The sequence below is a fragment of the Sorghum bicolor genome, chromosome 10 (assembly GCF_000003195.3).
Source record: "Sorghum bicolor cultivar BTx623 chromosome 10, Sorghum_bicolor_NCBIv3, whole genome shotgun sequence".
Classification (NCBI taxonomy): Eukaryota; Viridiplantae; Streptophyta; class Magnoliopsida; order Poales; family Poaceae; genus Sorghum; species Sorghum bicolor.
Window position 1 is genome coordinate 359,684 of NC_012879.2, and position 12,387 is coordinate 372,070.

General features: G+C 46.4%; 1 protein-coding gene across 2 annotated transcripts; it reads right to left on the bottom strand.

Annotated features, from left to right (window-relative positions):
* Positions 2,816–11,645, bottom strand: LOC8067888 (protein transport protein SEC16A homolog). Of its 2 annotated transcripts, none has more exons than XM_021448580.1 (13): positions 8,440–11,645; positions 8,038–8,361; positions 7,204–7,329; positions 7,008–7,130; positions 6,744–6,905; positions 6,058–6,183; positions 5,842–5,976; positions 5,174–5,301; positions 4,970–5,081; positions 4,570–4,890; positions 4,391–4,495; positions 4,028–4,299; positions 2,816–3,952 (listed from the first exon to the last, which is right to left on the bottom strand). In XM_021448580.1, the coding sequence occupies exons 1-13, from the start codon at positions 11,464–11,466 to the stop codon at positions 3,241–3,243; spliced, it is 5,673 nt and encodes a 1,890-aa protein (XP_021304255.1). In that variant the 5' UTR covers positions 11,467–11,645; the 3' UTR covers positions 2,816–3,240. The 2 variants fall into 2 exon arrangements, with proteins under 2 accessions (XP_021304255.1, XP_021304254.1); XM_021448579.1 differs by having other exon boundaries at positions 4,391–4,498.

Below are 12,387 nucleotides of genomic sequence, written 5' to 3' on the forward strand. Positions count from 1 at the left end.
GGCTCCACCTCCTCCAACTCCTCATGCACCACCACCTACTCCTCCTCCGCCATCGCGGCGAACATCAACTTCGCGGAGCTCTCAGCGGGGCGAGGCTTCGTGTGCGGTCTACAGGCCAGAAGCGCCGCGCTCTTCTGCTGGCCGTCCACGCCTGTGCCGCAGTGGGACCAGCTCTGCCGCCTCTACCATGGTCCGGACCTACTCACAGACCTCGCCGTCGGCGGGGACCATGTCGTAGCCTACGAACCCTCCGCCTCTGACTCCGGGAGCGTCTTATGGTGGCGCAGCGAGGACAGGTTCCCAGCGCCGGTCGAAGGCGGGTTCGCCCTCTGTAGGTGATGGTGATCTCCCGCATCCCCCGCTCTGCCTCGTGAGGCGTGGGCACAGACCTCTGCCCGGCCGCCGCTGGCACCGTGACGCCCTCCGCTGGCGGCTGCGTCGTGGCGGCGGGCGGGCGCAGCGAGGACAGGTTCCCGGCGCCGGTCGAAGGCAGGTTCGCCCTCTGCAGGTGATGGTGATCTCCCGCATCCCCCGCTCTGCCTCGTGAGGCGTGGGCACAGACCTCTGCCCCGCTGCCGCCGCTGGCACCGTGACGCCCTTCGCTGGCGGCTGCGTCGTGGCGGCGGGCGGCGGCTCGCCCACCGTGGCCGCGGCATGCTCGACGGCCATGGCGGCGCCGGCCGCGCGGATCTGGCTGGGGAGGAGGCGTGGACGGGGAAGCCGGGAAGCAAACAGGAGTGAAGCATCGGGCACGCAAGGACGGGGATACAGTGAAGTGGATGGGAGGCTCGCCCACCGCGGCCGCAGCATGCTCGGCGGCCATGGCGGCGCCGGCCGCGCGGATCTGGCTGGGGAGGAGGCGTGGACGGGGAAACCGGGAAGCAGGCGGGAGTGAAGCATCGGGCACGCAAGGACGGGGATGCGGTGAAGCGGATGGGAGGCTCTCCCACCGCGGCCGCGGCATGCTCGGCGGCCATGGCGACGCCGGCCGCGCGAATCTGACTGGGGAGGAGGCACGGACGAGGAAGCCGAGAGGCGGACGGGAGAGAAGCATCGGACACGCAAGGACAGGGACAACGCGGGGAAGCGGATGGGAGAGGAGCGGGCAGGGAAAAAAAAGGCAGACATTTTGGCTCTTCACGATGGTCCTCCATCTCGTATTGCTTTGCCGCATGTACGGATGGTGGCCTGGACCTGGATGGCGCTGGTGCAGGCGGAGTAGCACGGGGTGCGGTGGTTCTCGTGGGGCAGCGCGGTTGCCCTCCATCTTGTGTGCGGGGCAGCGCGGGCGTGGTGGTTCTCGGCCACGGCCACCGCAACGAGGGAGGGGCGCGGATGGGGACGCGTACGTCGTACGGGAGAGGCGCTACAGACACGGGATTTTCTCGGTTGAAACAAAATACTACTCGGTCACGGTGACAACCGGAGGGCAGAAGAATTATGGAGGCAGACTGAAATTTTCACAATTTAGTAGTAGGGATAGATGTATAAAATATTAAATATAGATAAAAAATCACTAATCGCACAGTTTGTCTGTAATTTACTAGACGAATCTTTTGAGCGTAGTTAATCTATAATTAGATAATAATTGTTAAATACAAACAAAAATGTTACAGTAGTATTTTGTAAAAAAATTTACCAACTAAACAAGACTTATGTTGCCATTTTGCCCTTTAAAAAGATGATTTTTTTTTATAAAAAAATTAAGGGTATATATGGGCTGCAGCCTGCACGTGACGCAAACTTGCGCCAGCATCCTCCTAGCCTCCTCATCGGCGGTGCTCTCCTCCTTTTCGCCTCATTGCCTCCCACCGTCCCGCCACAATGTGCAAGAGTTTTGCCGAAGCTTCGGTGTTGTGGTTGTTATCTTCTTCCCCTCCACCCCTCCTTCTGTGGTGAGCTCCGACTATGGTGCTCCCTTGTTTCGACCTGGCCCATCCATCTCTACCATTATTGGGGCCATTAAACCGCCTTGCCATCGTCCCTATTGTCTAGTTAGTCTTCCTCTCTCAAATCCTTTCTCTTCTAAGCATGCTAGAGTTGGAGGAGGTGGGTCGAGTGCGGACATCAAATTAAAGTTTGAGATTAATTTGATGATGTTTGCTTATATCCCTAATTTATATATAAATAATCTTAAACTTTTTTTGAAGGTCTATCTTAGTATAAAACAGTTACACAAAAAGTTTCATGATCATAGGATATATATATATTATCTTACAAAAATCATAGAACATGTATTTATTAATTAAAAGAGCTAATTTTTTAGCATCCAAAAAATACTTACTTTCATAGTTTCACATTTTTTCTGCATAGAGAACATTATGACAAGGCTACCCAAAAAATTTGATGAATTTACCATGCTCAAACTATTCACTATAAAATTCACAGATTTAACCATAGAAAAGAAAAAGGAAAAACCGCTCAAAATGGCTCAAAACCGCCCTGTCCTCCCTCCAGGTGCTAAAAGTGACCGGTTTTGATAGTTGAGGGTGAAAAATAAACGGTTTTGTAGTTGAGGGCCAAAATTAAACTCGGCCAATAGTTAAGGAGCTAAAAGTGGACTTAATCCTTTATTTTTATTTGATGCCCATTCTATTCTAATCGTTTGTAGTTCTTGACAGCCAATTCAAACAGTTGGATGCATATGGCTGCCAAGGGTCATGCATGTGTGATTTTTCAAGCTTCATCCACAAAACCCACATTATCTTATTATTAGTCGATACAGGGAAAAAGAAATAAGCATACACACAACACGAATGAATTCCTCTCGTTTGTCGATACAGGGAAAAAGAAATAAGCATACACAACACAAGCATATGAACAAGAAAGTTTCATCCAGTACACGAGGGTAGACGAACAAGATGCGGACCAACATTATTGAGGTTAGTGTTACCAGCCACAAGGCCTTATTTGTCCAAGTTTTTCCAAGCGTCCATCTTAACAATGATGAATCATCATGGTTTTAATCTTAAAGTGTTAAGCACAAAACAAAAGAGGTATTGTCAGCCTTTCTACAACTTCCTATCTTGAACCTACGTCTCTTCTTATACATTTTTCATCTGGCGAACTTGTGAACTATCTGTACAATGCAGCAGCATCCACAGGCTTCTCATGTAAAAATTGAAAAGGGATACCACTCTTTTTTTTCTCCTTCAATTTCCTTTCCTTTGCTTTCTAGACACACATCCAGCTAGTAATAAATCACATGATGGTCAAAAAGGTGAAATCTGCGGCCAAGTGTCAGAGCTCCACCTCGTGAAGTTCTTCACCCAAACCATTGAACTGGGCAGAAGAAGTGCTGCTGGAACGGCTGTGCGGAGGCCTTTTTCCAGGCATCGATGGTGACTGCATGATCTGTCCATCAGGTGACCTGGTAGCAGCAGTGCTGCTCAACTGCTCTGGTAATGTTCCGCTCCATGACGACGCTCTTGACCTTGACATTGAGCTGTTAACGCTACCTGAGGGAGACACAATGTTGTCCATACTTGGGTACCGCTGAATGTTGTCACTACTTGAGTGCCGTGGAATGTTGTCACCGCTTGGGTACCACTGAATGCTGTCACTGCTTGGGTGCTGTGGAATGTTGTCACCGCTTGGGTACCGCTGAATGCTGTCACTGCTTGGGTGCTGTGGAATGTTGTCACCGCTTGGGTACCGCTGAATGTTGTCACCACTTGGGTACCGCTGAATGGTTGACTGCATCGGTATCAGTGCTGGCGGCGAACTGAATGCTGTCTCCATCGCTGGTGAGGAAGATGGTTCATCCTGTCGCGTGGTTTCACTGTGGGCACCTGGCTCAGCCATCAGTTCTGAAGCAACAGTAGCTGGAGTTGGCACAAAGAACTTTGCACCAGACATTGGATTTATAGATGGAGCTGCTGGTTTGCTATATGATGTTGCTGCTCCAAAGGCATTTACACCACCACCACCTTTGTTAAAAGTATCCACATATCTACAGAAGGAAAAGTTATACAGTTGCAACCAGATGATATAGAAAGGAATTAGGGGAAAGAACTAAACAAATCACCTTGATCTAACACCAATCCTTCCACGCGCTGAGAACTGGTTCTGGGTGGGAGGCATGGGTGGCATCCCGGAACTAGGCTCCGGGGGATTTGAGGAATAACCTCCACCAGTGGGAGGAGCATTCGAGTTGGGATATGGAACACTGCTCTGGAATGGCACTTTTGACGGAGGTGGGGGAAGTGGAGGCTCCTCAGCAGGTATCTCAGCGCCTTCTTCCACCCACCGCTTCAGCTTCTCGTCATAGTAGAACTTGTTCTGTTCCCCTAGCTTTGCCTTTGGAACATCAAGAGGTTAACCATGTTACTGCAGAGAACCAGAGGCATAGACGACGACAAAACATTGTACTTAATGTGCTAACAAGTACCTGGCGGTGAGATTTCGAAACAAGCCCCATTGTCTTCTCCACCAACCATCCAAAGCGTGAACTGCCTGAACCTGATGTGCTTTGTGCCTTACTTGATACAACACCCTGCTGCATTATCACATGTATAGGTATAACAAGAATTGAAAAATCTTCAGAAAACAATACGAAGAGACAAGTACATGTTGGGGGCTTTTGCCAAAGTCTGGCTCAGAAATACTTCTGTTATGCGCAACTTCCCTGCCATAGCCACTATTTCCTCCAATTTCACTCATAGACTGCTCCGAAGCAGAGGACACTAAAGGTGTCATGGACATCACTGACTGACTATTTACAACTTTTGTATCAGGAGGAGAATAAACATCTCTCTCATTTGCAACACCCTGCGGCAGTTGAGGCAACGGTGCAGCTTGTGTACCCATCATGCGGGACAAAGATTTATCAAGTGATGTGAAAAGCTTTCCAACAATCTTTCCTGGGGCAAGATTTGTTGCATATCCACCCTAAATAGAAGTGAGTCAACTATCAGTGAAAAGAAAAAAATGCTTAATTAAAACAAAAACAACTACAATATACACAAACCTGTTGATGGGTACGTATCCGGTCCTCCAGGGTCATAAACAATTGCTTCCATGCTTCTAGTTCAGGTGCACGACCAGAGGACTTCAGCACCTTTAGAGATGCTTGACAATACCTTCATAATGCAATTCAATGTCAACTAAGAACCCAGGAGAAATAAGGAAATGAACAAAGGATAAATATGGAAATGATAATTGAACAACCTACTTTAGTGAATCAGAAATCTTCCCAACCTCCGCAAGCATATATGCATATATCAGCTTGTATGGTTGAAATGACAAGTGAATATACTGAGAATTGCCAAGAACCTTTGCATACTCATAAACCTCTGTTCTCTGTTAGTTGCATAAGGAGGATATTAATCAGGGACAATGAAAAATCAAGAAAAAACACGAGTATGGAATCCAGTAATGGGGCAAAATAAAGATATGGCCAAAAGGAGTCCCAAAATAGAACAAAAGAGTAAGTTAAAAAATCACTACAAGTTATTGGAGTACATGATAAATCCTTGACAGATATGGAAATATATCTGCCAAACAGCTATAGAGAATTTGAACTTTGAAGCACATACAGAAATGCTCATATCGCATTATGTCATGAAAATATCCTTTACATGCATCTGCGAGATTGCCTAAGGGTTTGTTTGGCTGCACACCAAACCACCCAATCCACATGGGTTGCCCAAACCGTGTGGCATTGGTGTGCAGCCAAACAAGCCCTAGGGGTTAATTTGATCCGTGTCATTAAAATTGGCACCAAAGCATGATGTTATTCATAGCACCCTCAGTCAGAACCTAACACTTGCATTACCAGAATTAGATCATCTTCAGAGTAAACTAGGAAGCAAATGGTGCAGATTTGATATTGAAAAAGACCTGGATTGCTTCAGGGCTGGTAAATGTGCGCGGACATCTCAAGTGATCTGCACCAATAAGGCACATCCTTGCACTTTCAGAGTACGAATCAATATTTAGTTCAGCAACTAAATAGCATGAGTGAGCAGATGCAACCTGCATAAAATCAATGGTCCATTAGACTCAACCTTAAAACTGAAAAGAGGCTGTATTCATCACAGCAAACAAGACTCGAACCTCATTTTTCTCTTTCCAGAGGCAATCCCCAAGGTGGGTAATTACAAGGTCATCACCTTTTGTCCTGTTTGCTGTTATAATTGCCAAATTCTCTTGCCAGTCATCCAGCATACCCTTAGGAGCAGCCTGTCCAAACCCGAATATTACAATGAAAAAATAAGGGCATGTCTAACAAGATTTCTCAAAATATGAGAATCAAAACACAAGAGCAGGGGAGCGGTGAATCGAAAAATCATTTAAGGATACATATGAGATGTGACATAACAGCACATGATTATAATATAATACAGAAATGTAAGTAAGGTATCATGGTATAAAAAATGTAGAATGTAGATGCTCCTGCCTCAAAGTAAACAATCACTAGAGTCATGGATGACAAATTTATTTTCCATTGCAGCATTTATTGTTTTATGTAAGACTATTTTCAATTACAATAACTCCATATGCAAATAATTGGTCAAACCTCTCTAACTTTCACCTGTAATTTTGAAAGAACTAATCCAATAGATCAATGAATATAGTATCAATGGATTTGTAACAAAAAATAGTTCTATGATAAAGCAGTTTTACTATCTTTGAGGAAAAAGGTCATATAAAAACTAGTGATCAAAGTAGGGTGCTAGAAACCACGTTGATGCCCAAAACAGCATATATGCACAGGAGAGAGCATAATAATATAATATTACCTCTACAGGCTGGTGGGGAGAACACAAAGAACCACTGTTAACAGGATTCTCAAAATTGAAAACATCTGCAGGTTGTCCAGCAATAAGAAGGCACAATGTCCTCAAGGGTGATCCGGAAACAAAATGGCAGTGAGCCATTTTCTTCACAGTATCCGCATAAAACTGCATTGTCAGGTAGCTAGACAATGAGAAATAACTCAGGAAAGAGAAATGCACACGCCATCCAACTAACTAGTGAGTGAAGATTTCAACTCTGGAGCAGACCTTATGACCAAGTTGTAAAGCAAGGATCAGTGCAGGGCCCCAAAGCTGACCTTCCTGTGCATGCTGAAGGGCCTCTTTCCTTCTACCAGAAACCAGAAGATTTTGAACCTCCTGGGCAGTAGTCTGCAATAGGGTATTTGTCTAAACAAGGGTATACATTGCTAAATAATGCACCACAGAGAGAACTTAGAATTACCTGAATCTGGCTTTCTGAGGGAAGATTTCTCATGCAATGGACAACAGCTCCATACCCTTTCATATTAGCACTGCTCTTGCAAGATGAAAAAAGTTTCGTCACTGCCATCTCTGGGCCATCTATACCCTTTAGCAAATAGTTCAAACAAAATGAGTATTCCATTAGAAAATAAATAGAGTGAAGCATCTTGTTCAAAAGAGCCCTTCGCACAACATGATTCATCAGGCTGGATTTAATTAAGAGAATAAAGAGAGTAATATATCTTTTCATTTCTCATGTCAGAATATATAATACCTTTTCTTATAATATAATGATGCACAGCTCTCCTGCATTTTCGAGAAAAAAAATGCATACATGGGCAATATCAGACTGATAACTAATCATCTTCCATACATATTTCTGTTGTTTCACTATCATAGCTCAATAAATTTCTATTAAAAACTGATATTTTGGTGGTCAGTCAATAAATAAAACACAATCATGATACAGAACACCTTAGTATTTCTCTTACACGGCCAGCTTAAGCATCAAGATACTGTCATTCAAGCAAGAATGCAAATCCCAGTTTGAAGATTAGACTAAAAAGAGACGCAAAAGGCATTCAGATATGACATCGAGTAAATCTTCAAGTATCTAGGAGTGACACCTTAACATATTAATGTTGAACAGATGCATACCTAGCATGTGCAATCATAGAGAAGAACTGACACTGAATGACAGTGGTGCCTGGTATATATTTTCACTTATTGGAGGATTTCCAATACAGCAAATGAAAAATGTTGTTCAAACAAAATATTAATTCCATGGACAGGATCATTGACAGGCAGAAAATACCTCTTGTGATGGGTCAGACCCAAAGGGTGAACGAAGCTTTCCATAGTGTTGACACAATATTTTCAACAATGAAATAAGCACCTTCTGAACATCCCCTCCCTGGAATTCCGTCTGAGAAGATTCATATACTCCAGTCATATCATCAAGCCATTTGTTCACATCCTTTGATGCAGCACTTCCACCAACAAGAGGGCCAGGAATAGGATGGCGACACAAAGCATGGAAGTAGCTAAATGCACCACTGTTAGTGATGCTTGAGTGGTCAATTTTATCAGCAACAACCTCTGGAATATTAAGAACTGATATTGTTCGACCAGAATTGCCCTTGGATTGCAGCAACAAAAAGCTTTTAGTTACAACTCATTACAGCAAGAATATTACAAGGAAATAATTTTGTGGTACCTGATTTCCGCTGTCAAAGTCTGCAGCCATGGAGCTGGTTTCTTTAAGAACTACAAGCTTCCCCCCAAATCCAAAGGATACCACAGTGTGTGGTGGGCGTCCAGCTGATGATCTCTGCTCGTGTGGTGAGAAACCAAAATGTTGGGATGGATCATTTGTACCAATCAGTTGCTGTTGAGCAATGCCCGATGAGGTCTGAGTACCCCAATAGTTACTTGCCAAATGAGTATGTGCAGTGGAATCATCATGCATTTGTGTCTTGTATATGCTTTCTTTTGGTACAAAATTTTGTGTATTGGCAACCCCATTTGAACTAACATACCCATCTCTTATCAAAGGTTCGTCTGCCATGTGGCCATCCTGGTGATCTTTAGGAGGCTGGAATTCCTTGCGACTATTCTGGAAACCTGTTGAAGGTTCAAACCCTTTGTACCTTAACTCCTTACTTGTAGAATGCTCCAAACCCCTGTACCAACTCTGGTTCCCTGTAAAAGGTTCGAACCCCTTATAGCTAGCCTGATTTCCCTCACTACCAGTGTATTGACCTGTAGAAGGCATGAATGTCTCTATATGATTAGGCTCGTGATTTATAGACGATTGCAAAGACTCAGCATTGGCTTGCTGCCCAATCTGATTCCCAGCCTGCTGATTGGAACTATAGGAACTACCTAACAAGCTCTTACCCCCCGAAACATCAGGCTGCATGGTGTTACCCAACGAATTTGGCTGCCACTGGCTCTGCTGGTTATAGCTACTTGCATAAGAATCCTCAGTGTAATGAGCTACACTATGGCCTGCCCCTGCGAACACATCTGAGGCTGCTACAGTAGTTGCAACCTGTGCAACACTTTGCTGGTATGACTCAAGTGTTTGCCATTGTTGAGTGTTGGTGTCAAAGTACCATCCTGGGTATTCTGCATAGAACAGCATGTTCGATGGGTATTCTGCAGGCCCTGGGTTGGTCCCACCCTGGGGCCAGCTCGTGGCATTGGTGCTGCTCTCCTCCGCAATGGTCTCAAGTACTGCATGTAAATTGCTTTGCAAGTACGATGCACTAAACTGCTGCTGATTTTGCTGGGTATTGTCAGTCCCAAGGGCTACAACAGCACCAGTATTATCAGCAATGTAACTCTGTGCACTGTGGGTACCTACCTGATACCACTGCTGTGTCGCCTCATCGTACTTCCACCCTGGGTAGAGGCTCTCCAGGTATTTGGGATCAGTGGAGTTCAATTGTGCATTAGTGCTCTGATCCCCATACCCTGCACTACTTCCACTGGAACTGAAATGAGTGTTGGCATTTTTATTGACTCCGCCAGAGAAGTTGTGTCCAGCACTAATCATGGCACTGTTATCCAGTCCTGTAGAGAAGCTGTGATCTGGTGCACTAACATTTTTAGCACCTACCAAGGATGACTGGACACCTTGGTTGCCAGGGACAGTGCCCCCAAAGAAGTCATCCCCAGCTCCATCGGGCAGGAGGTCCCCAAACAGATCTGCCCCACCACCACCAGTGCTGGCACCAAAGTCATTCCACTGCACCTGCTTGATGGCGGTATGGATACCTTTCTCTGACCCTGGGGACACACCCTCTTTCGCTGTGGCAGTGTCACCAGCATAAGCAGGAATCTCCTCAGCTTCCGGCTTTGTATACACCAGCATGGGTTCATGCTCCACCCGCTCCTCTTTCTGTGGGGCCACTGTAGGCTGATTATCAACCTCAGTCCCAGGAGGGGCTACCACAGGCTCAAGCTGAGGCTTCGGCTCAGAGGTCGGCTCTGTAGGTTCAAGCACAGGCTCTGCATGTGAAGTGTTTTCTAGGTACGAACCACTAGACTGTTGTTGCTGCTGAACACTACCACTCGCAAGGTCTGTCACTGCACCACCAGTATCATGAGCAGCATAAGTCTGTGTGTTGAGAGTATCTAACGGATACCACTGCTGTGTGGCCTCGTCGTACTTCCAGCCAGGGTAGAGGCTCTCTAGATATCTGGGATCATTGTATTCCAACTGCGCATTGGCGCTCTGGTCCCCGTATCCCTCAGCAGTTATGCTGGAATCAAACTGGGAGCTGGCATTGCTCGTTGTTTGGAACTGAGAACTGGCATTGTTCTCCCCATATCCCACCCCTGTATGAGCCACATGATGCATCTGCACGGGTTCACAATCTGCCTCCTCCTCTTTCAGTGGCGCCACAGCAGGCTGATTGTCAGCCTCAGTCTCAGGCTGAGAAGTCGGCTGCGTAGGTTCAAGCACAGTCTCTGAATGTGAAGTGTTTTGCATGTACGAAGCACCAAGCTGCCGCTGCTGCTGCTGAAGATGAACATCACTCCCATGGCCTGCCACAGCCGCACCAGTATTCTGAGCAGCATAGCTCTGCGCGCTAAGAGTATCTACCTGGTACCACTGCTGCGTGGCGTCGTCGTACTTCCAGCCAGGGTAGAGGCTCTCTAGATACCTGGGATCGGTGGATTCCAACTGCACATTGGCGCTCTGATCCCCAGACCCCTCCGCAGCTGTGCTGGAATCCAACTGGGAACTGGCATTGCTATCCGTATGTTGAGAGACGGTGCGATCCGGCGCGCTGACATCGCCGGTACCTGCTGGAAGCGACAGCAACGGCGACGCCTGCAGGCCCTGGTGATCCCCGGGCACAGCCGCAGCCCCGAATAAGGCTTCTCCGTCTTCCGGCAGGAGGTCCCCGGACGGATCTGCCCCGGCGGTCGCAGCGAGGTCGGGGACCGGCTCCGCGGCCCGAGCCTGGGTCTCCGGATGCTGCAGCACGGCCGCAGGGTCAACCTCCGGCGAGGGGCCACGCTCCGGCTCCTCCGTCGGTGGCGCCGCCACCGCAGGCTGGTCACGAGGCGGCGGCGCCGCGTCGGGTTGGTCGGTCAGCGATAGCGCGGCGAGGCCCCTCGCGGAGGCGGAGGCGGCGGCGGTGGCGACCGGGGGATCGTCGTCGTCGTCGTCGGAGTTGACTAGCTTGTCGAAGAAGGCTTCGTCGGTCTCGTCAAAATCCGAGGCCATGGGAGTGGGGAGGGGAATTAGCCCTGGCCCCTGCCTAGGGTTTGGTTGGATGGACGTGGGGAAGAAGGTGGATTTGACCTTGGTAGACTTGCGCTCGCTGCACCTGCAGTGGGGAAGGAAGGAAGGAAGGAGAAGATTGGAGAGGGGAGGAGACGCGTGCTTTTTTTTTTTTTTTTTTTTCCTGCTCGACTCGAATACTAAAATTTTGTCTGATCTAGTAATGTGCTTTATTATTCAAGCATGGACAAAAATTTTGACAGCAAAGTTTATATTTTTAGACGAGGAAACAATTACGCCGTCAAACTTTAAACGGTAGTCGTAGTTGCACTAGCATATCGTGGTTCTATAAAGTGAACAATTTGTATAGCTAGCCAGAATGTCCGTGTATTACAACGGATCCATATTTGTTATATAGTTCTCGTACCAACAGTAATTAAATATATATTTTTATTAATTAGATATAATAATACCCATACATGAACCATATTAATTGTAAGATTCTTATACCAATAGTAATTAAATATAACTTTTTATCAAATTTATTAATTAGGTTTGCTCCAACATTAAATAATCAAATAAATTATGAAGTTCGCCGCCCTTGGCTTGCTAGTTGGTCAGTGACGACGTACAGAGAAGCATAGGGGCGAGTCAGCCAGTGGGTGGAGATAGCCGCGCCAGTTTATACGAACTAAAGTTTCTATTTTATATGTCGTTTTCTCTGTATGTCATTTGTTGATTATGGCCTTATTTAGAACTAAATAGTTTTTGATATTAATACTGTAGCACTTTCATTTTTATTTGACAAACATTATTCAATCATGGAGTAACTAAACTTAAAAGATTCGTCTCGTAATTTTACAGACAAACTGTATAATTAGTTTTTTAATGTGACAAGAAATCTTGAAAAAATTTTGATTTTGG

What these genes read in the sequence shown, in the direction of transcription:
- LOC8067888 (XM_021448579.1), bottom strand. Translation starts at nt 11,466, where the DNA reads ATGGCCTCGGATTTTGACGAGACCGACGAAGCCTTCTTCGACAAGCTA. An exon ending in CCTCAGAAAGCCAGATTCAG is followed by an intron (nt 7,131 to 7,203) that starts GTAATTCTAAGT and finishes ACCCTATTGCAG; the next exon opens with ACTACTGCCCAGGAGGTTCA. An exon ending in AAGATTTCTGATTCACTAAA is followed by an intron (nt 5,082 to 5,173) that starts GTAGGTTGTTCA and finishes TGCATTATGAAG; the next exon opens with GTATTGTCAAGCATCTCTAA.